Raw genomic sequence first — 24,008 nt, forward strand, 5'->3', positions numbered from 1 at the left:
GGAACCCACATCTCTGGGTTGGTGCCTCAAGGATCCGCTTCAGGAAGACCCTGAAAGGGCAACCCCACCTCACATCAACCAGAACAGCTTCCCTTTAGTCTGTTTTCTATGAAATTCAGATTCCATTGCAAGGAGAAGTGTGAAAATCACAGCTGCTCAGGTTACCCGACCACTATACCAGAGCCCTAGGTAAGTCGTCGTATAGTAGGAAGTATTCTGGTAGAAGAGTATGGATGTATCTTGCTGCCCACATCTTACATTTCTGCGTTTAGCTGGCCAGGGATGCTGCACTCTCAAAATTTATCCTAGATAAAGAACAGTGAGAGTTTTCATAGCAAGGGATTAATCTGAAGATGATGAATCTGATGTGGGTACATATTTATGTGTCCGTGGAGATCCCTCAGGCCCTGAGATTGCGTGTTCCCAGAATGAACAGTATCTGTATTTCTACTTCTTACCTCCTAAAAGAAAGGCCATGCTCTTTTCCCCTTGATGAAATTGGTTTATTTTCAGTACGTTGGGGGCCGATGTCTAAATGCAGTGTGGGCAGCTACCAGAAACCTTCCCTGTTTCCAGAGCAGAGCAGGGCTCTCACCATTGGTTTCATTCTTCCTCACAGATAGGGCTGATGAATCATTTTGGTACTATGTCTTCCTTTCTTGCAAAACAACTGCAGTCACGGTCATGATGTGTTGTTCACACCAGCACACTTACGAAGTGAACGGTATAGGTGGTTCTTTTTTGACTGTTACGTTTACATTTGTAACTTCCTCTTTTCTTCTCTACTTCCAATAGGCTCGGGTTATGTATGATTTTGCTGCTGAACCTGGAAATAATGAACTGACAGTTAATGAAGGAGAAATCATCACAATTACAAATCCGGTAAGAGAACTGTTAGGTTTAAATCGGTCCCTTAAGGACTTATTTTTAAGATTTTATTTTTTTAACAGGTTGATCATTCAGACCCACATGAATTTCTTTCCTGTTGCTTGTGAAGTATTGATATTGAAGTAATAATCTATTACATAAACACTGAGAACAATTAAGACCCCCTAAAAAAAGCTGGATGGGGCTCCATCAGGCAGAACTGGAGCGACATCCGGGACAGATCCCAGCTGGACACAGGTATAGGGATCAGAAAGTGACCAGTGTTGGTTAGCAGCCTCAGCTACCATTTATTCATGGCCTGTGAGCCAAGTGTTTGGCTAAGTACTATGCATATATTTTTTGATGTATTTCCTCTGTGAACTGTGTGAGGTAGGTATTTTTAATCTCTTTTTACAAATGAGGGTAATGAGCCTTAGAGAGGTTAAGTAACTCGACCAAGACCCTTCTGCTTGTAAGTGGCAAAACGGGATTCAAAACCACATCCACTGGCCTGTAAGCCCTGCTTTTTCTTCTCTGCAGGGGACACTGCAAGTAAACAAGCGTCCCAGGAATACAGGTATATATACGCCGGTAGGAGATGGGCTGAGAAAACAGGCTCTTAGAGCCAAACAGACAGGACCTGAAGCCAGGCTACAGCCTTGGGTTTCATTTGGGAAGCAGTGGATTCACCTAAGGGTTTTGCTTGGTTTTATTGTTGATATTGTTGTAGGGAGGTGACATGATGAGACCTGCACTTCAAGGAAGTTAATCTAGCGGAGGTGTATTGAATGAATTGGTGTGGCTGGAGCCTAGGATCATGACCTTGGGTAGTAGCGATAGGAGTAGAAAGAAGATGGATGCAGGAGGCTCTGGAGAGTCAGACCAGGAGGACTTGGTGCCTCATTAGATACTATTGGTGAGAAATAGTCGGGGATCCCCCTGAGGTTTTTGGCCTTCACACCCAAGAGAATGGTGCAAATGAATTTATTAAAGTACGTAAGTCAGGAAGAAGAGCTTATTTTTTAAATGTTGAGTTTAAAGACTAATAAATAATCAACCCTGTCCTATAGCTTTGCATCAGTTTAGAAATAGAATTGCAGAGCTAGAGCTGAGGGCTGGAGATAGGCTGGCTCCCTGGACATCTTTGAGCAAGCATGTCAAGAAAGGTACCAGGAAGGCCAAGGAGACTCTGGAAGAGGAAGGAAGAGATGCACCTGTTCCACCAGGTGGGAGGGAGTGGGGACTATGGCAGCACAGAGACCAAGGAAGGAGAACAAGGAATGACCAAGAGGATTGCGGTTTCTTAATGTTGATAGTATTTTTTTAGACCTATTTTGTATGTTTTAGATTAAAAAAAAAATTACTGGTTATAAAAAGTATATGTAGTTTTATATAATATGCCAGGTATATATAAGTAAATAGGTTCTATTTTTAATCATAGAAGAGATTAAAGATTCTTTTATCTACTATTGATTTTTTTTTTTAAATGAAGAAGCATTCTTCATTTCTTGGTAAAATAGTATTTAAGTTGCTGTTGTGGTCAAGAAATGGACAAAGTTGTGGCTTAAAATGACTTTTAAAAAGAATATGTCATCTAGATTCAGGTAGGTATTAACTAATTAGGGTATGATTCATGAATTTAAGATAACCCTTACTATTTTAAGAGGAAAAAGTAGGACTTTGCTGAAGTAACGTTGAAAACTGGGAATCCTGTTATAGAGTATGTTATTACTGATATTTAGTTTATTAATATTACTTATCCAGGAGAGCTAAGGGAGTATGGACCAGTTAGTTTTCCTAAACAACAAGCAATCCCAGAGCTTAGCGGCTTAAACAGATAATCGATGGCTGTTGCTCGGGAATCCACAAGTCAGCGGGTGGTTCTCCTCACCTGGGCTCGCCCGTGGGTCTGCAGTCACCCAGTGCAGGGCGGGGGCAGAGTACTCCAACGTGGCCTCATCTGTTTGGCATTTCTCCTGCTGGGGGTTAGCTGGCAACGGGGAGATTGGGCCTTGTCTCTGTCATCATCTGGCAACTCACATTTATCCTCATAGTAGCTCTTTGGGAAAGAAGAGCGAGCTGAAGTGTACAAAGCTTCTAGAGGCCAGCTCTGAACTCACCCCATATTATCTCCACCTCATTCTGTTGGCCAAAGAGGTCACAAAGGACAGCCCAGATTCTAGAAGTAGGGGTGTGCATTCTACCTGTACCCCTTTGCTTTCTACCTCTCGACAGTCAGAGCTGCAAACCATTTTTGTGATCTACCACAGACCAGTAAATAGAAAGGAACTACAAAATGATGGCGTTCTATTAATAGACTGTTTTTCAATTTTTGATCGGTTGTTCAAGTTTGAGTTTTCTTTTTAGATTATATCATTTTCTGATGTGAAGAGAAGGCTTAAGAATTTAAAAATTTGAACAACGTTAGCTCTGCAGGAATGAAAAGGTTAATATTAATTACTTTTTTTAAAAAAATAAATTTATTTATTTATTTATTTTTGGCTGCGTTGGGTCTTTGTTGCTGCATGTGGGCCCCCTCTAGTTGCAGCGAGCGGGGGCCACTCCTCACTGGGGTGTGCAGGCTTCTCATTGTGCTAGCCTCTCTTGTTTTCGAGCACGGGCTCCAGTCGCGTGGGCTTCAGTAGTTGTGGCACGTGGGCTCTATGGCGCAGGCTCAGTAGCTGTGGCGCATGGGCCTAGTTGCTCCGCGGCATGTGGGATCCCCCCGGGCCAGGGCTCGAACCCATGTCCACTACATTGGCAGGCGGATTCCTAACCACTGCGCCACCAGGGAAGTCCCTACTTTTTTATGTATAACAATTCCCAGAGCAAAATATCTGCAGGAGGGCTTCCCTGGTGGCACAGTGGTTGAGAGTCCGCCTGCCGATGCAGGAGACATGGGTTCGTGCCCCAGTCCGGGAAGATCCCACGTGCCGCGGAGCGGCTGGGCCCATGAGCCATGGCCACTGAGCCTGCGCGTCCGGAGCCTGCGCTCGCAATGGGAGAGGCCGCAACAGTGAGAGGCCCAAAAAAAAAAAAAAGAAACTGCAGGAAATTCCAACTATAATCTTTTTTTTTTTTTTTAACCTTTTTGAGGATGTTGGTGGAGGATGGCTGGAAGGAAGAAACAGCAAAGGAGAACGAGGGCTTGTTCCCACAGACTACGTTGAGGTAAGAGCTTACTGTCATTTATTAATTAAATCTGGTCGTTGTCATATATCTTTTTATGAATTATCAACTTAAAGGACAGGACTGGAAGATAATGAAAAAATTCCATTGTAAGAGTAATACATGCTGATTTTATAAAATGTAGAAAATACATTGAAGTAGAACCAAGAAGAAATATTACCTATAGACTTAGGCTCCAAAGAGTGACTTCAAATATTTAGATTAAGTTCCTTCCAAGGATAGCAACTTTTAATTATTCTGAATAAAAGTCTCTATTTTTCCCTTTGCTAATATTTTGTAGCAGCTGCTGCCTACAATACTGTTTACTGGAGAATTGATTCACAAAGTTTAAGTAGCAGACTGTTTGAAGTAGCTTTCCTCTCCCTGTGCTAATTTAGGACATCTCTCTCAGTTCCTTCTCCCACTCCCAAGGACGAAGGGTCTTGGATGGGCTGCTGTGAGCTATTGCCTGGTTTAAGCTCTGTTGTGATAGATGCCAAGGATAGTGCACAGCCCCTGAATGAGCCCTCCCTGCCTGGGACACACCCACTCAGCTGACAAACCCTCTCTGAGTCAGCCTCCTGGCACCCCCTGCTGGTTGTCCAGAGGTCACTGAGCTGAGTCCTGGGTACATGGTGAGCTTGCCTCTCATCCTGGGTGATAGAAAGAAACTAAGGCTGTCTGGTGCCCTGTGAGTAAAGTTGGAGTGAGATGAAGAACAAAGTTGCCTTGAGCTCCCCTCTAGTAGAGAGAAATAGTGCCCTGGGAGGATGTGTGCTGGGCACTGCCTGCAGAATGGGAAGGCTGTCTGTTGCTCCTGACTGAGAGTTGGCTGGGAGAGTTTTGAACACTCCGGAGAATCTGATGAAATCTCAGACACCCCACCTTTTCCAGACAGTTTCAGAGGGTTCCCAGGCCCCTGAACCCAGTCCACGTGTCTCATGTTTATGTCGTGTTTGACCTCTGTGCACTGTGCATTCAGGATCCTAAAAATTAACAAGAATGAGGAAAATGGGAGAATTTAAGTTGATACTGGCATAAGTTGCATTTCTAGAATTCTGCATACTGACAGAAAGGAATTATGACATCTTCTTGGGCTTGCTAACCCTTTAAGAATAGAAATCCCTTTTCCATATTAGTTGACAGTTCTTGCTTGCCCTCAGGGGCTCTAACTCTGAAATAACTCTCATCTGTGAAGATAACTGTGGTTCTTTCTCATGTTCAGATTTTGCCCAGTGATGGAAAAGATCAGTTTTCTTGTGGAAATTCAGTGGCCGACCAAGCCTTCCTCGATTCCCTCTCAGCAAGTACAGCTCAAGCCAGCTCATCAGCTGCCAGTAACAACCAGGTAACTCTTACCCCGTCATCCTGCTGGATGCGACTGGCTTTACTGAGCGCAAAGCACGTTTGTGAAAGCTTGTGCTGCATTATAGCTATTGCCGTTCCTTGAAAGCGTAAACAGAGTAGCTGTTGACGTGTTATTTGTGTGGCATTTCTTGCTGGGTTTTAACAAAGACTGTTTTTAGAGTTGATGATTAACTAGAAGGCGGGGGTGTTCATTGAGAGTTGCTTGTAAAAGTCTGGCATGGTATGAATACAGACCCCATAGATTGCGAATATCCTCTCACTTGAGGGCGAGGAAGGAAAAGGGTCCTCTGCTGAGGCGCAACGGTCAGGGTCAAAGGTCTGGCTGGAACAGGACCTGATTTCTGTGACCTTGGCACGTTACTTGCACTCTCAGCTCGAGCCCCCTCTTGCAGATGCAGTGCATGTACAAGTGGCTGTAGATCCAGCAGTTGGTACCGTTATGGTGCTGCTTCTAGAAAACTTAGAAGAATGGGGTAATTTGAGAAAACTATGCTGCAAGTTCACAGTAGTTTTAAGGAATTTGACGAGTTCAGGTGACTCTGCCTGGTTCGGTTATTGCTCAATGATTATCCAGAGCCAGTGTCTGTAAGAAAATTGAGAAGATGGATATGGAAGTGTTACTGCCTCCTACATCTTTAGAAATGAATGGCCTTTAGGAGATGTTACTTCTTGACATTTTTAACTACATAAAAGGCTTTAAATTAGGTAAAGCCTAATAATCATATCACTTATGATTATTTGCTTACAGCATATTTATATCTTAACCTTTTAAGAGAGTTTTTCAAAGTACTGTTACCATATGTTAACTGCAGATTTTATACATTTTTAAATAGCTTTTGTGGACATCCTAAATTACACATTGTCTGGCTCGGATATTTAAAATTCAGAGGCGAGGTTATCACCAGAGTTGAGCATTCTCCCATATTTTGTTAATCTGTAATACGTAAGGATATTGGTCAGTGACTGGGGTAGAGGTAGATAATGTGGCTGCATCATCCCAACCCCCATTATGATAAAGGGTGAAGAAATAGTAGCTAACCCTTACTTGGCGTTTTACCAGGGATTCTTAGCCTGGGAGCTGTTAACGTTTGGGGCCTGATGCTCCCTCCCTGTGATGACTAGCTGCGTCTCCGGCCTGCACTCACCGCTCTCCCTGCCTCCCCCCACCGCTGCCCCAACCCCGGTTCCAGTCACCAAAATTGTCTCCAGTTGTTGCCAAATGGGCAAAGTCAACCCAGCTGAGAGTCACTGAGTTTTACAAAAACATCAGTGAAAGGGTTTGCATTAAGTAAAAATGACATTTCAATGGAATTATAATGAGATGATCATAGAATAAGTGAAGGAAACAAAAGATGGGAATATTCATCTTATTTTAATTCGGGGACCTGTTGCAAATATCTCAAGGTAGACTGAAGTACTTTAGCTCATAAACACAAATTCAAAATCAGGCTCAAATTTTATGTTACGAAGAAGACTCCTCAGTATTTAAATGTAACAATATAAACTGATCAGCGTAAGTGTAATTTTTTTCTTCCAGGTTATCTTGAAGAAAATATAACTGACTTTTTTTTGAGGTTAGGTTTTACTAATCCAATCTGACATTAAATCTAATCAGATCCTTTGAAAGCAAAGAAAAAAATGAACCAAAACAAGGAGTAACAAAATACAGAAGGCATGACCATAATGAATTAATTAAAACATTTGAATAAAAATACTTTCAGCAGCCGTCTATGCTCTCAGTTATCCGGGATGTGAGAACAACTTAAATGGGCCAAAACTGTGGTACGTTCTATAAATACCATTATTAATTGGCAGCTTTTAAAAATGTGGCTGTCAGGTGTGCCCGTTATTTCATTTTCTGAATGTCAGTAAGAAAATACTATTTTTGTTCCAGGGATACGCCTCTTGGGCCTTTCTAGTTAGTCTGGCGTTGTGTTAGTTCCCAGAGGACAGTTTTATTTGGAGATAAGTGTGTCAGAGGAGCCAGGCCTCTCCTCTCTGCCGTCAGGCAGGCAGGGCCCCCCTTCAGCTCGGTACGCTGTGCACACTCTCTAGTCAGTATCCCTTGAGTCTCCTCAGCACCACTTGTTTTCAGTTTGGCCTTCTTCCTGCACAGGCAGGTTAAAGCCTCACATTCAGCTCCTGGTTATCCAGCTTTCTGACTGTTGTATCTTTTAAACCGTATCTTTTTAGAGAGATCTCTCTAAAAGGTAACATCCGTCTGCAGATGTTCTTGAATAACTTATTTTGAGCCTGTTATTTTTTGATTTGTCTGAGTCTTCACTGACTTTGTATTTTTAAGCTATACTGCATTTCACAGTAATTAGTTCATACATTTATTTATAACTTAATATGTAAAATAGCACTTCCTTTTGTTTTTCTTAAAACTCCTAATTTCAGGTTGCTTGGGCTACCTTCTGGTTCTAGCTTCTTACTGAGCAGTCACAGAGGTAAGTGCAGTGACTGGTATAGAGGTAGATAATGTTGGTGCATCATCCCAACCCCCGTTATGATCTCTTTCTTTCCTCTCTAGTATGTACGGGAACCCTTTACCTGTAAAACACAGTCCAGCCACTTGGCTGAGGTAGAGACGAGAACTGTAAATGTCAAAGGAGTATAATGCATTATTCTTTAAATGTGTTGGAACAATTTAATTTGAAAAATGATAGAGCTGTTTTATTTTTTTAAGTACTTGGAAAAAATATAGGTAACATTTTTTTTCATTAACTTTGGAATATAGAAGGTCTTTCTAAGCACAGCACAATTTCTAGCAGCCATTAAGGAAAGAATTGATATATTTAAGTCAAAAAGCAAGGGGCTTCCCTGGTGGCGCAGTGGTTAAGAATCCTCCTGCCAGTGCAGGGGACACAGGTTCGGGCCCTGGTCCAGGAAGATCCCACATGCCGCGGAGCAACTAAGCCTGTGCGCCACAACTACTGAGCCTGCACTCTAGAGCCCGCGAGCCACAACTACTGAGCCCGCGTGCCACAACTACTGAAGCCCACACGCCTATAGCCTGTGCTCTGCAACGAGAAGCCACCGCAACGAGAAGCCCGTGCACCGCAACGAAGAGTAGCCCCCGCTCGCCGCAACTAGAGAAAGCCCGCGTGCAGCAACGAAGACCCAACACGGCCAAAGATAAATAAATAAAAATTTTTTAAAAAAGTAATGTTCAACTAGGAAAAACATTTCTGACATGCCAGAGATGTCAGCTAATTCTGTTAATATACAAAGAACTCTTGTAAATCTGTAGGAAAAAGGTAAACAACTCAGAAGAAAAGGGCAAAGGGTATGAACAGACTTTTCATTGGAAAAGAAATACGAAGAGCCAATAAACATAGGAAGACGCTCATTCTGAAATTCTTCTATCAAATGAGCAGAGAATTAAAATGTTTTCACTCCTAGTGTGAAGAAAGGCGTGTTCAAATAGGCATTCTGGTATGAAGCTGGTAAAGGATAAATCGATGAAGCGTTTTGGAGGCCAGGTTGATAATATGTATTAATATTTGAGGTGCATCTGCTCTTTGACCCAGCACTCTGAGTTGATCTTACAGCTCTACTCTCAGAACACAGCCATCTGGGCAGCAGAAGAGGTTTCCTGCAGCACTCTTGTAACAGCAAAGCCTAGAATGTGTGCCTCATCAGTAGGGGCTGGTCAGATAGACTACAGGACAGCCACACCATGGGAAGCAGGGCTGCTTTTAGAAGAATGAGGGTAGCTTCAGATATACAGATATGGATGAATGGGCTTTTAAAAAGGCGTATCACTATGTGTAATGTTATCTTTATTGTGTTTAAATGTATACACACCACAGATGCAAATTGTGTAGAAAAATTATTGAAGGATATCCAAGAAATGAGTCAGGTTCTTGTTTTCTTTTTCTATTACAGATTTTAAGTTGGATGAGGACAGCTATTGCAGTACCTTTAGAAAAGAAGAATGGTTTTTAGTGGTTATTACTGGTTTCATTATTAGGCGTTTATCTGATATTTTGCAGTTTCAGGAGCATTTCCTGTTAGTAGCTGTGCCGCTAGAATGAATTCACCCGCTGGTGGAAATGAATCTCAGGCATTATTACCAAACATGTGTTAATAGCCGTCCTCATTTGGGTTTTCTCCCAGCTATTAGTGTTTAAATTATAGCATTGATTATAAAAAGGTTCTCAGTGTAGATTTTTTTAAAGACTCTTAGATTACTGCCTCTTTGCAGAACTTACTTTTGAGAAATTAATGGGAAGTTTTTGTTTGTACCTTTAAAAGAACAATGGGGCTTAAACATTAATTGAAAGTTGTATAAACCTAGATGTTTTTTCTGAAGGTTTTTGACTTGAGGGATTTATTTTTCTATGCTTTTTAAACTAGAAAGGTGTACATACTTGGAATAAACTGCTTCTCCTTTTGTTAAAATTCTTGTTGCTTTCTTTATCACACTGTATCCCAGTTGCCCTTGGCTATATCTCTGTTCTTCTGTTTCACGGTTTCTCATCCCATCCTTCCCCCTCTCCACGTGGGTTGGTGCGGTGGGAAGCCTGGTGTAACGTTTGGTGTTAGAGCTGGGTTGACAGTCTGGCTGCACTTCGTAAGAGTCGTGGCTGCTTCCTGAACTATCGGAGGACCAGGCCACTGGTATAAAGTGGTGTCAGACTCACGGAAGACATTTAAGAAATATTTCCTTCTTTTTTCACCTCTTCCCTCTCCATGGAACAATCTCAATCCACTTACCCTTTTTTGTTCCAACCTGTCTCCTTCTTCTACCCTCTCTAACCGTGCAGAAGATTCCCTTAGAAATATCTCTCCAATGTTGAATTTTCTCTGCAGTTTGCTCAGTCTCCAGCTTCTTGTTCAGCATCGCTATCTGCCTGTCTCCTCTGTATCTCAGACTCTGCATGAACAGAATCACTCATTATTTCCCCACAAATCTAGTTTCTCTTCCTGACTTTCCCATTTCTGTTTCTCTGAAAGGTTGCTTTTTTTCTATGCTCTCTTTTTCATTCCACTTTAAAACCCTGAGTGCCTTTGCGAGCCATAGTTATTGATAGGAGTGTCCTGCATCCTTTAGATGTGTAAGGGCAGGAAAATGCTCGGTTTTAATCCCAGACCTTGCCTAGATTTTATTCCCGGATCTCATACTTGCTGTGTGACTCACAGTGAGCTTCTTAGCTTCTGTGTGCCTCAGTTTCCTCATCTGTAAGACCTCAAAGAATTGTTGGAAAGAGTAAATGGAAAAAAGTTCTGAAGTGTTTAGAACAATACGTGGCACTTAGTAGGGGTTTAATTATTTTTAACAGTTTGGATATTAAACAAATGCTCAAAGTTAAGTGGGTATTTAGGGACATAACATCTTTTTGATTATGTAGAGATTTTCAGTGTGATGGTATTTGTTATGAAGGAACTTTTATTTATTAAGGAATGAGAAAGGAAATAGTAATTTTATGTTGGAACTACATTTTGCTTTCGCATTTCTCAAAAAAAAGTCCATTTTTAGTCCATTTTGTAGTCCATTTAAAAATAAATCAGCAAAAGAAAACTTCACAAAGGCTTATTATTTCATTATCTCAAATAAGGTCTGTAATGCTGTGGACTTCTCATAATTGCTTACTGAGACTTTCTCTTTATAAAACCCCTGTTGCAAAGGTTCTCTCCATTTCCCCACCCTGTCTCCCAGCCACACAGGAATCCCTTTTACTCAGTTACAGGGCATTGTAAGGAGGGTTGTGCTCATCTGTATACAGGATTTGTTGACATTTTTCTTCAAAACTGAATGAGGCTGGTGATGTTAACCTTCCATGCTTTCCTGATCCCAGACCCTTGCCTTACATAAGACAGCTTTGTGCATCTGGGACCCATTCAAAAATACACACTGGCGAAATTTATTTTTTAGGATGTTTTGTTGCTATTTGGCTTTATCTAACAGGAAACAAATGACAAAAGCAAAGGGTTTGTTTTGTTTTTACCTTATAACTGCCCTGGTGAAGGGCCAGTCAGCATTCTTATACGCCCAACCCATCATCAGAGGAATGTCTATAAAAGCCCATTTCACGTGGACCTTTATTAGACAGATCTATCATATTGTCTTCTGCTACTTATAGCATTATCCTGTTTGGCACATAAAGCTACCTATTTTAAAACTTTGTGCTAAAAAAATAAGTAAATTCTCGAAGCTAGTACAAATATTTTCCATTTTTTAAGGCAAATCTTATTCTTTTAGTTTTCTCTATTAAAAAAATAAATACCTGGAATTGTCATCTGTGGGTTCAGAATGTGAATTAATAAAGGATCTGTTAAGTCATTTAAGCTTTTTGGGAAGTAATTTCCAGTCAGTAGTATTGATGTGACTGGCTACAAATTGATTTAATCTGTTGTGATCTAGCCTTATTTTTTAAAGAATGTACAAGTTTTATATTTCTATAAGGGGTTTTTTGAAATCAGTAGAGGTTCATCTGTAGAATTAGATGATGTGCTTTTAGCAAAAGATCTATAAATAACAAAACAGGAAATTTTACAAATTCTGTCTGTATTTTGAGCTGAAATAATTAGGCTTTTCACATAAGACAATTGTATACCTTCTGTAGGCCTTTTTGAGAACGAGAAACCTTTGTCAGAAACTGATTGAAATGTTCTCGGTTTATAGAGGAATCCCATTATTTGCTTTCTAGTCCCACTTCCTAACACAATTGGCACATGGTTATTAAACATTTCATGAATGAGAAATGTCAGATAAAGACAGATAATGCCTCAGTCATGCAGATAAGGTTCAGAAAACAAACAAAAACATCATAACCTCAGCTATCACAAAACCAGTAACTTTCCATTCATTTTTGTTGTTTATCCCTGGCCAAAGTCTTACTCTGGAAGTTCCTTCCCTCCTTCTTTCCTTCCAAGCGTATATATTAGGGAATGGCAGTGTAATCGACCGTAGCAACATAACCGATAGGGTGTAGGTGTATGTGACTGAGGATTTCCTTGTGTGGTAATAAGGGGGGCCCTCGAATGAGGCTTCCAGAGCCTTTCCCCTGAGAGGATAATACGCAAGGTAGTGAGCCCGTGATCAGCAACTCTTCTTACCTGGTAGACTTGTCAAACCGAATGGTCCGTGTTGACCTGTATTGAACTTTGGGCATCCTCTGTCAGGAACCAGGTGGGCAGCGGGAGCTCTACCTACTCATCAGTATCTTTTGAACCTTTATGTATTCTTTGTACTCTTGTTTGCTGGTTTGGTAGAACGCCAAACAGAAAGCAACCTTGATGAAATATAAGTTAACTTTCTCATTAATTCTCAGACCTAGATCACCCTTGGAGTCTGAACTAGTTCAAGTGGGCACAGAGAGAAATAAAGGCATCTGTTGCCCATCTCTCCATCTGCCCCCAGCCTCTCCCAGTGTTGTCTCATGATGTGTGCAGTGAAAGTTCTTCTTAGACCATGTCTTGAAGAACTGGGAAACCAGAAGAACTTATTTCGCCTGAAACCAGCAGAACATACTGGGAAACCAGTGAATCAAGTCGATCTAACTGTCGTTTCCAAACAGGCCCTTGCCCAGGTCTTACTGCATTTTCATTGATGCCTATTGTCAGAAGTAAGAGTTTGATTCTTACTCATCCTGGTGGCCCAAGGATGTCATATAAGAAGCAAAGTAACAACAAAGTAGCAAAATATAACAAAACCAGACCTATTGTCTTTGTGGTCAGCAGTTGCAGACTAGTATTTTGTTTTGTTTTGTTTTTCTTTAAAAGAAAGTTACTTGGAAACAGTTTAATTCTTTCAGTTTAAGCTTTTTAGAGTGGGACCAGAGCAATGCTCAGTCTAGGGATATTTTTGCCTCTGTTGAAGCAAAAGCCTTTTCAGCGCTGTACCTGCTGTCACCCTTATGAATCATGAGGTTTTCCGTTTTGGCTGGTGAGAACCATCCTACTAAGGGGTTGATACTTAACCTTTCATATGGCAGCTCCCTCACGTGCGTACGCTGATCAGTACTCACCTAAGGCCCGGGGTCCCGTCCCGCCCCCCACTCATCTCCGGAGGTCTCTGTGTAGCTTTCTGCTTCTCAGTACTCTGCCCCAGACTCCCAGCTCTGTCTTCTTAATTCACAGAGACCAGTGGTCTCTGCATGGGTTCCCCGTCCCTGATCCATGGCCTGGAAAGTCTCTCTAGGCAGAGGTCAGGTCCTTTATTGCCTGACGTCTAATGATCTGAAGACAGTTTCACATATTTTGTCTTTTTTAGTTTTAAGTGGAAACGTAAACTGGATCCCAGTTACTCCATCTTGATTGTCTTCTTTGTGTATTACTAGTTGATTTCCAAAAACAAGTTTATTTACATCTACAAATGGTACAACTTTCTTCACAAGAAAGTTGTACATGAAAAGTGCATTCTCGTAACACTATATAAATGTTAATAGTAATGACTTCCCTACTAGAGAGTTGTGGGGCTGGGATTCGAAGCCTGGAAATTGGGCTCCAAGGTTGTCCTCCTAATAGCGATGCTGATTTGGCCATTGCCTAGCTCCACAGGGTGTATCAGTTATCTGTTCTCATGTTGACACTGCACACCAAGCCAGTCAGCTCAGGAGCACACAGAGTTCACGACCTCGCGGACTGTTCTGTGCTCTTAGCCGGTCTTGGTAGGTTCTCCGTGGCTCTGTGGTTCCAGGAAGCTTTGCTCATCTCACATGTCTGGTGGCTTTGAAAGCCCTGGTTCAACATTCTAACATTTTTAAAAGCTTGGCTATGTTTTTCCTCTGGAGTTTTTTTTCATTGGCTGTATGACTTGCATGATATTTGTTCCATTCCTTCTGTGCTGCTTATAATTATTTTTAGGGCTTCAGTGACACTGTGTTATGACAGCAAGAGTCTTTAGAATATATACTAATGCGCTGAAGACAAACCACTGCTATACAGGAAGGGCTTTGCTTTTTGCATGTAATCTTGGTGCATGGGTGGCATGCTGGAATTTTCCGGTGAACTTAGCCCTGCTATGCACTTGCTGCTGTTAGCTTTGGTATATACTCTTTTTTTCCCCTTCGTTTACCGAGCACCTTTTCTTATTTTAAGGTGGATATTTTGGCTCAGATTGGTTGTATTGAAAGTCTCAGCCAATCACCACCTTCTTCATCTTCTCCTTCTCCTTCTTCTTCCGTAAATAAGGTAAAATTCAAACTTGAATGAAAGAGGAAATAAACATTTAAAACCCCTAGAAGTAATCCTTTTTTTCCCAAGTGAGGTGATTGTTTCAGCTAAAGTATCTTACTAAAGCTCTTCTTGGGGGCATGGCAACATAGAATGTGGGACGTATAGGAGTTGGAAGGGCAATTGGGATTTATACTTTGGAGACTTTTGATGAGACTCGATTGATGGATTTATTCCATGGACAGCAAGGTCTAATGAAGGACTTTTAATCACGGAGTTTACAGAATCTGGTTGGCTTTGGTACCGTAAAAGGTGGGGAAAGAAGAGAATGATGACATTGCTCAGTAGAAAGGAGGGGGCGGGGCTGGGAGAAGAGGATAGGAGAGCTCCCTCAGAGTTTGAAACCTTAGCGGAGGGACATAATGCATTGTTGTGCGACCAAATGTCTGCAGGTGAGGGACAAAAGGGGTTCTTGGAATTGACGGCAAAGAAGTCAGAGGCCGAAGGATCATTAAACCAAATCGTTGTGTAGCTCAGTTTGTTGCAGTGGGGGTTAGGCTTTGAAGAAAAGCAAGATCTCAGCATTTAGCACACAGAAAATGTGCCAAGACCCCCAAGAATTATGAGTTGCTTTGGAACTTTATGGCAAAACAGTTCTGTCTTCTTCCCCTTTCTCTTATGTATCTGAAGGAAACAGATCTTTGGCTAAAATAGAAAGTATCCTAAGTGCCTATAATCACTTATTTAATTAAAAGTTTCTCTATTAATGTGATCTGTCATTGAAGCCATGTGGAAATATAACTGATCTTTTCCTTTAAAGCATAAACTAATGGGGATTTACTCAAAGATGACCAGTCTTCATTCTTCTCTGTATACTCTAGATGAGCCCCCGTGTCGTAAGGTAACCACTACTGAACGCATACCACGTGCCAGATATTGTTAGGTGCTTTATATGCATTACGTCATTGAATTCCTACAGAAATCTTATGAGGAAGTTTATGATGTTATATCCATTCTATAAGAGTGGAAACTAAGAGAGATGGAGTACATTGCCCAAGTTCATACAGCTAGTAAGTGGTAAAGCTGGGATTCAAACCCGGATAGACAGCCTCGAGAGCTTCAGCTCTTAACCGTTGCACCCGTGAGAAATTTACGTCAGTCAAATTTCTACAGTTTCATAAGGGATTTAAAATTCAACCAGTGGACCAATGTTCTTATCCTTGCCCCCTTTTACCCCATACTATGTATTTGTAAGATGCACAGCTTTGCTACGATTATCTCAGGAATACCCTTCTCTCCCCACCCCTCCATGGCCGCTCAGACTCCGTTCTCTGTCTTTCTGCTCTACAGGCTCCTTTCAGCGGGTACATTCAGATTGTCTCATGATGTAAAGACAATGTAAATGTATTTCTTTGTTTTGTCTTATGAGGTTAGGATAGCTTTTAACTTTAGAGTGCCAGACGTAGAGAATGGACTTGAGGACACGGTGTGGGGAGGGTAAGCTGGGATGAAGTGAGAGAGTAGCATTGACATATATACGCTACCAAATGTAAAATGGATGGCTAGTGGGAAGCAGCCGCATGGCGCTTTGTGACCACCTAGAGGGGTGGGATAGGGAAAGTGGGAGGGAAACGCAAGAGGGAGGGGATATGGGGACATGTGTATGCATATGGCTGATTCACTTTGTTATACTGCACAAACTTAAGGAGACACTGTAAAGCAATTACACTCCAATAAAGATGTAAAAAAAAAATGAGAGTGCTAAAGGAGCAAATGTGTTGACTGCATGGCTTCTGGCATTAGGGAGTATTTAATTTAGTTAGAGTGGGAGTTACGGGACGAGTCGGACATAGTCAGTTCCAGTGCAAGGCAGGTGAAAATCCATTCATAATAGAGATCCAGACAAACACGTGAGTGTTTGTGAGTGGTTTAATTTAGCAAGTAATTTACTAAACGCTTACTAAGTGTAGGCCCCATGTTCACAGGCAACAAGAAAGCACTGGTGAGCCTGATGGGCACAGACCTTCTCTTGTCCCTTGCATGCATCCTCATGGAGTTCAGAAGACGATGTTTGTACGTGCAAGTTTTGTTTGTTGGATTTTCCAACATTTGCTAAAACTTAAAGCATAGGAAAGTTAAGTGAACTTCATAGCGAATAATCATATACGCGCCTTCTAGATTTTACCATTAACATGTTACTGTTCTTCATCACACATATGTCCGTCCCTCTGTCCATCTGTACCTGTCAGCATCTTGCAGCTTTTCTACAGGGTACTGATAAGCTTTCATAACTGGGAAGGCACTGTTATTTTAAGAGCGTATGGCAGTGCTGAAAATCACTTATTCTGTGGTCGTCCACAGTGGTTATTTTCCTAGAAGAGACTCAAGTCAGTATACGTGAGGAAAATCTGATTTCCCTCTTTGTGAAATAATAGTAATGTCATGAAGGTTAGATGCATATCTAAAGAATCATAGATATAATAATCTATTATTATTAGAATAATACCTACTTCATACAAATGACCAAGAGGATCACAGTTAGCCACTTTAAGAAAAATAAAAAATTTGAGTCTTCGCCACTTTATGTAAGGCACTTTGAGAATCTTTTAGGGGAGATGTTTGCCCGTGACTTGCTACTGGGAATGACTAACCGATACGCCAATAACTCTAACGGAAGGCTAACTTTGGGAGAAAGTGGAAGGATGTGACTGAATGTCAGCCAGCAGGCGGAGGCCAGCGCCCTCCGTGGGGTGGGACTGGGCCAGAATCTAGGAAGGTGAGGTAGAAGGCTTTGCATGCAGATGGAGAGCAGAGCCTGAGCAAAGGCAAGGACACAGGAAAGTCTGGGAAACTGCGGGCTGAAGCACAGAGTGAGGGTTAGTGGCAAGTAGTGAGGACAGGCAATGTCATGGAAGGAAAAGTTAGGATCTTAATTGATGGCCTAAGGAGTTTGGAATCTGGTCTGTGGTCAGTGAGGTCTAATGAATGGTTTTTAATTAAAGTGGTTGATAGAATCGGGAGGGGTTTGGTGCCCTGAAAGGAGGGGAAAGAAAAGGATGAAGACATTGAAGGAAAGCTGGAAGAAAGTAGAGAAGAGGCGTGGACTATTGTGTGACCAGATGCCTGCAGTTAAGGGACAGACAGGTTATTGGGAGTTGAAAGCAAAGGAGCCAGAGGCCGAAGTGCAGGAAGGGTGGGTTCAGAGAGAAGCAGACCATGAAGGCTTTGTGAGCTGGTTGTTAGTTATTGATATTAGAGGAGGGACCCTGGAGGTCACCTGAGAGAGAGAGAGTGAGTAAAAAGTCAATGATAGAAGCTGGAGAGATTGCCAGTTGGTCAGGGTTTGAAAGATTTATCAGTAGGAGTCAAGTGGAAACAAAGTAGAAGGAATGTTCCAGGAAAAAAAACAGAGAAGAAAAGTTATTAGATTTGCCAACAAGGATTTCATAACCCAGGTAGAGAGCTAAGATCGTACACGTAACCAAATAAGATAGCAATTATTGTAAACAATGTATAGACAAAGTAGTTTTTAAAAGAACTATCATGTTACGTGTTTCTGTCCTAATAAGTTTTAGTTTTTTAAGGTTACTTGGTGATGAATTTCATATCCCATTTCTTCCTCAATATTGATGAAAACCTTCTTTGACAGTTTGCTAACACGATCTTACTGTCATGGCAGTGCTGAACTTTTACTCATCCTGTTGTTCTAGTTATGGCCCTTCTGTTCCTTTTCCTCAGTAGTTTATAGAAATGCTAGACAATGAATGCCTGTACTTACTGTCATCTTACTATCCAAAATTTCTGTACTTTTTGAAGTTTTTAATTGTAAAAACAAAACCTCATAGTTTAGTTTGGAAAGCACAGAGTATATATATTGCTGAATAAAACACCCCTACTTAAAGAAAACTATGGAAGGAAGGGCTTCTCTTAAATGAAGCGTGATTGTCAGGCCCTCAGCACGGCAGCCTTCATTTCCAGTCTGCCCTGGAGTGGCTTGAGAGTAACTCCTCATCAGCCGTATGTTCGAGAAATCCACAGTCATAAGGATGAATGTCTTTCTGCTATTAATATTTGACTTCAGGCAGAATCACTAGTAACTTCATTAATATTTCTTGAAGGTATAGAGATGTTAGAATGAAATCATAGTTCCTTTTGTAAAACATATACTGTTTTTGATGCTTCTGGTAGGTGGCAGGCAGTTATCCACCCTGTATGTCAATTGATGAAGAGTGAAAAAAAGACCAACCATGATAGCATTCTAAAACATTAGAGAGGTGTATGAGGCCGTTTGGGTAATTTTCTTACAAATCTCAATCTCTCTCTCTCTCTCTCTCTCTCTCTAACTAACCCCCCAATTTTTATGTGAGAAGGAAGACCTGAGTAAAGAGAAAAATTTGCTATTCCATGTTCTTGAATAAATACATTCAGTATTGAAATTATTTTAAAGGCACTATTTGTTTTCCCTGAGTTTATCTGTAAATTTAAGGTGATTCAAATGAAAATCAGCACATTTTTTAAACTTGACATGCTAATGCTAAAACTAAAGATTGTTTTAGTTTTAAAACATGAAGCTGATGCTAAAGTTCACGTGTAAAAATAAACCAATAGAAGATGTTATGGTAAAGTACTAACGGTATTCTGTCTAGTGGACTCCGAAGTAGCGTGGTACTAGTATGAATAGATTCCTAGGATGGAATAGAGTCCAGAAATAGGCCCAAGTCCAGTATACGATAAAGGTGAATTTCAGATCAGTGGAGGAAAATGGATTGTTCATTAAGTGATGTCAGGACAACAGAATGACTACAGGAAAAAATTAAGCTGGATTCCTATATTATTTCATATACTGAAGTAAATTCCATATAGGTTGAAGATTTAAAATTTAAAAATTAAGGAAACAAAAAACAAAAAAAACTGGTTGCCTCAGGGCTGGGTGAGCCAGGGGTGAGAGGTGGGTTACAGGTACTCTTACTGCAGCACTCCTTGATATTGGGTGCCATGTATTGCCCATTCCAAAATTTTTTTATAATATTAATAATTAAACTATAAAATTATGCTAAGGAATAATGGGAGAAAATATTTAAAAAATAGTTTTGGAGTATGGTAGCCCCATTCTATGCAAGACACCACCCCTTGGCGTGTAGAAGGAGTGTAGGAATGTGACTGTACAATCTCCTTGGAAAGCAGTTTGACAGAATCTATCCATTCTAAGTGCACACTTGTGTTAGCCCAGCAATTTTTCTTCTGGGAATTTCACATACATCTATTGGACATGTGAGGAAAGATTGTGCACTGCAGCATTATTTACAGTAGCAAAATACGGCAAACAAGATAAATGAGCATCAGCATATGCTGTTTAGATGATGGGAAATAAATACAGTGGAATTCTGGGGAGTCATGTAAAAGAATGATGTCATCCATGTGCTGCTGTACCTAGGAGAATGTTTTAGGCTATTAAATAGAAAAACAAAAGAAAAGTGCAGAGCAGAAAGTATAATTTGGGCTCACATAATACGTTTAAAAGCAAAAAGGCTCTCTCTGCATGGCATGTTTAAGTATATACAAGGAATTTGTTAGGAGTCATTATCTCTGAGAGAATGACTGGCCTTTTAAGGTGGTAGGAATATTTTTTAAATTTCATATCTTTTTATACTATTTGAATTTTTTTCTTACTGGGAACATATTACCTTTTCAAATAAAAATTAAAACAGTTAAAAATACAACTGATTACTATCAAGCAGTTAAAGTGAATAAAACATATTCTTACCAGCAAGTATAATCTCAAAAACATAATGTTAAGTGAAAGAAAAAGACAGCTTGCAAAGAGTTACATACAGTACAGTGTTGTTCAGGTCAGTTTGAAAAATATAAAGCATTTGTTATTTATGAATACGGTACATATTCCATTACATACGCAGTGGAAGTATAAGAACATGCACAGGAATGAGAACAGGTTCAGAAAAGTAGTTACTTGGGGGAAGGAAAAAGAAAGGGAGTTTCTTTGTTATTGTTGTAAAGTTCCTAAGCAAATATGGCAAACTGTTAACAATAAAATTCGGTTGATCCTGTCTTTTGTGCTTTCCTACGTGTTTCTAAAATTTTATTATTTAAATTGTAAATTGTTTTAAATTTCTATCAGTTTTTTCAGCACCCCAATTCAATTGTTATGTGATTCCTACTGAATTGAGTAATGCTTTCTAGAAGTCACGAATACTCTCTCCTTTTTTACCCCTAACATCAGGTCAGCAGTGGCAATGACCCCTGGTCAGCCTGGAATGCTTCCAAATCTGGAAACTGGGAAAGCTCGGATGGCTGGGGAGCCAAGCCCGAGGGGACTGCAGCCCAAAGAAACACCTCCAACAATTGGGACACTGCCTTTGGTCATCCCCAGGCCTACCAGGGACCAGGTGAGGAAGAGGGCTCTGCTGGTGATGGAGCCCACCCACCCTTAAAGGGCATCGGAGTTAAAATAGATTTAATCAAAGGAACTGTTCTCAGGTGCTCTTATTCACTAATAGCAAACTTATTTTTCTGGGTCAAAATGTAGGTAGTTTTTAGTTATGGTCTTTAGTCCACTCTCAGTTACCTGTCAAGGAGTCCCAAATGCAGACGCTTGCAGGGGCCAGGTTCATAAAGCGGAACAGCAGCGCAGCCCCGTGGGGCGGGGCTGCGGAAGACGGAGGTGGGCAGCTCTGCTCTAGCCGGCGGGTCGATGCCGTTGCAGGAGAACTGAGCTAGTGCTCCTGGACCACCACAGTTCCAGAGAGAGTAGAAATCTCGATTTTCATCTCATCTTCCCACTTTAACATCTTAGCTACTAACACACATTTGGGCCCCAAAAATGTGCACACGTGAATATGGTTCATCGCCACGTTCAGTGGTTTATGGCCACATGGTTGGTGACCTCCAACGTAGCTGTTCTGTCTTTTCCTTAACTACTTGTTTGACTCCCAGGTTCTTAATGGAAATACTGAGGCAAAAGAGGAATTTCTAAAAGGAGAAACAATTCAGGAATTAAGAAAGGCGATTTATGTCTGTTCTGAATTAAGAGATCCACCCGTTATTTTTTAATGATCCCTGTATGAGCAGATTTTGCCAAGAACTGAATGTGCTAAGCAGCAGGAGACTTGCATGCAGGAGCCATAAAGGGCACAGGTGCTGGTTCCCAGCTCCCACTCCTGGACAGGAGCTGGGCTGCTGCAGGACCAGGAGTCGTGGGCTGGGTAGAAACGTTGAGACTAGACTGCTGACTTCTGCTTCTGTAGTAACTTGGCGTGGCTCCAGGACTCTTGGCCCAGATCCTTCTAATACTTTCTATTCTCTTCTTTTTTTCCTTTTGGCATTTGTCTCTGGGCTTCTCGTGGTGGCACTCTTAGGGCAGAGATCCCAGGGCAATTTCCTGCCTAATGCTAAAGGGACTCCTCAGGCCATCAGAGGTGGGAGACAGAGGCACAGAACAGTGGAAGAAGAAAGGAGGGAGGGAGGAAAGCTGGCAGCTCCTCATCTGACGCAGAGCTTGTTGTTAGAATATTAGGCTGCTCATGCTGGTCAGTTACTACTTATCTCTCGTTTCTTTCTCTTTCTCCTCCACCCCCTTGTCCTTCTCTCACCTTTATTATTAGTAGTGTCAAACAATTACTTTTTTTTTTGGCGGTATGCAGGCCTCTCACTGTTGTGGCCTCTCCCGCTGCGGAGCACAGGCTCCGGACGTGCAGGCTCAGCGGCCATGGCTCACGGGCCCAGCCGCTCCGCGGCATGTGGGATCTTCCTGGACCGGGGCACGAACCCGTGTCCCCTGCATCGGTGGGCGGACCCTCAACCACTGCGCCACCAGGGAAGCCCAACAATTCCTTTTTAAAACTCTTATCACCCTTTTGTCCTCCCCAGTCTCTTGGCTTAAAGTGTATTTGATCTGCTTAGTTGCAAGTGTATAAAGCTAGATTTATCAACGTATAGGCCTCTAGAAGGCCTTCCCTATATACCACAGAGTGTTTTTATAGTTGGCATTTATCTGAAGTTACTTGGACTAACAGCCCTCTTGAAGTTGTTTCTAACTTGTCTTTTGTGCTAAAAGGCCGAATCGTCAAGCCCCCAAACTGTCTGACTATAGAGCCTATATTCTTCACATCTTTATTTGAATCCTGACCTCCCCAGAAGATTAAGTCATCCCATCTTTCTTTTGTCTTTCTTTACTGACGATCTTCTGTGCCCACCTACAGCAACTGGTGACGACGATGACTGGGATGAAGACTGGGATGAGCCCAAGTCGTCTTCTCCCTACTTCAAGGATTCAGAGGCAGCGGAAGCAGGCGGTGCCCAGCGAGGAAACAGCCGTGCCGGCAGCTCCTCCATGAAGCTGCCGCTTAACAAGTAGGTGTAAGGGAGTTGGGGCAACGTGAACACTCTGTAGAAACAGATACAAGATACAAAGAGGCTTTTTCTCTTTTCAGTGATCTACAAAGCTTGGGGTGCGATTTGATCACGTTTATTTTTTATTTGGCTCCTAGCTTGGAAGCTTCTTTTAAAAAATTTTTTTTTCATTTTAAAGTGAAATATATGTTCCATTTAATCATCTGCTAAATACTGTTTTTTACCTTTATTAACTCATGACATATTAAGGTTTTTATTGCTGATGTCACAGGAAAGCTAAAAATAATCCTGATAGCTTCCTTTTAAACGTTTTACTGTTTATTGATCTTTTACCATGTGCCAGGCTTTGTGCAAAGCAGTTTGTGTGTATTCTCTCATGCGACCCTCATATCCCTTTTGTGGTACATATAATCTCTGTTTTCTCTGGGAAAATGAAGCCCAGAGAGGTTAAGTAACTGCCCAAGTTCACACAGGTGGTAAGTGATCTAGTCGGGATTCCAGTCCAGTCCCTCAGCTTCCTGAGCACACTCTCAACTACTATGTTTAATGTGTTTAGGACTTTGTTTTCACTTAGATTATTCATATATATATATATATATATATATATATATATATTTTTTTTTGTGGTACGCGGGCCTCTCACTGTTGTGGCCTCTCCCGTTGCGGAGCACAGGCTCCGGACGCGCAGGCTCAGCGGCCATGGCTCACGGGCCCAGCCGCTCCGTGGCATGTGGGATCTTCCCAGACCGGGGCACGAACCCGTGTCCCCTGCATCGGCAGGCGGACTCTCAACCACTGCGCCACCAGGGAGGCCCAGATTATTCTTATATTTTTTTAAAAAATGTTTCGAACGGTCCTTGTAGAAACAGTGCTTAGCAGGAAAGCATGTGGGAAAGGTGAATATGGACACAGCCCTATGGAATTCCCTAGTAGAGAGTTCTGGATGCGTCTGTAGTTTACACCAGTGTAGCTTGAAGGAGATGTCGTTTGTGACTTCCATATGATTTATCTTCAAGTACTCTTCTTACAGCAGTTATATTTAAAATAGTTTTTCTAAAATTACTCATACTTTTTCTCAGTGTTCCAAGTTCATGATTCCAAGCAGATATCAAGGA

At 41.5% G+C, this 24,008-nt stretch overlaps 1 protein-coding gene across 1 annotated transcript in view; it reads left to right on the forward strand.

Annotated features, from left to right (window-relative positions):
- SNX9 (sorting nexin 9) overlaps positions 1–24,008 on the forward strand; it is a gene marked incomplete at its 5' end in the record, with an annotated part of 91,727 nt that overhangs the window by 37,721 nt on the left and 29,998 nt on the right. The window contains 5 exon segments of the mRNA XM_082668901.1: positions 796–882; positions 3,964–4,038; positions 5,261–5,383; positions 20,765–20,930; positions 22,743–22,893. Of these exon segments, the coding sequence (XP_082525027.1) occupies positions 796–882; positions 3,964–4,038; positions 5,261–5,383; positions 20,765–20,930; positions 22,743–22,893 (602 nt within the window).

The sequence above is a fragment of the Grampus griseus genome, assembly GCF_964374135.1.
Source record: "Grampus griseus genome assembly, chromosome: 13".
NCBI lineage: Eukaryota > Metazoa > Chordata > Mammalia > Artiodactyla > Delphinidae > Grampus > Grampus griseus.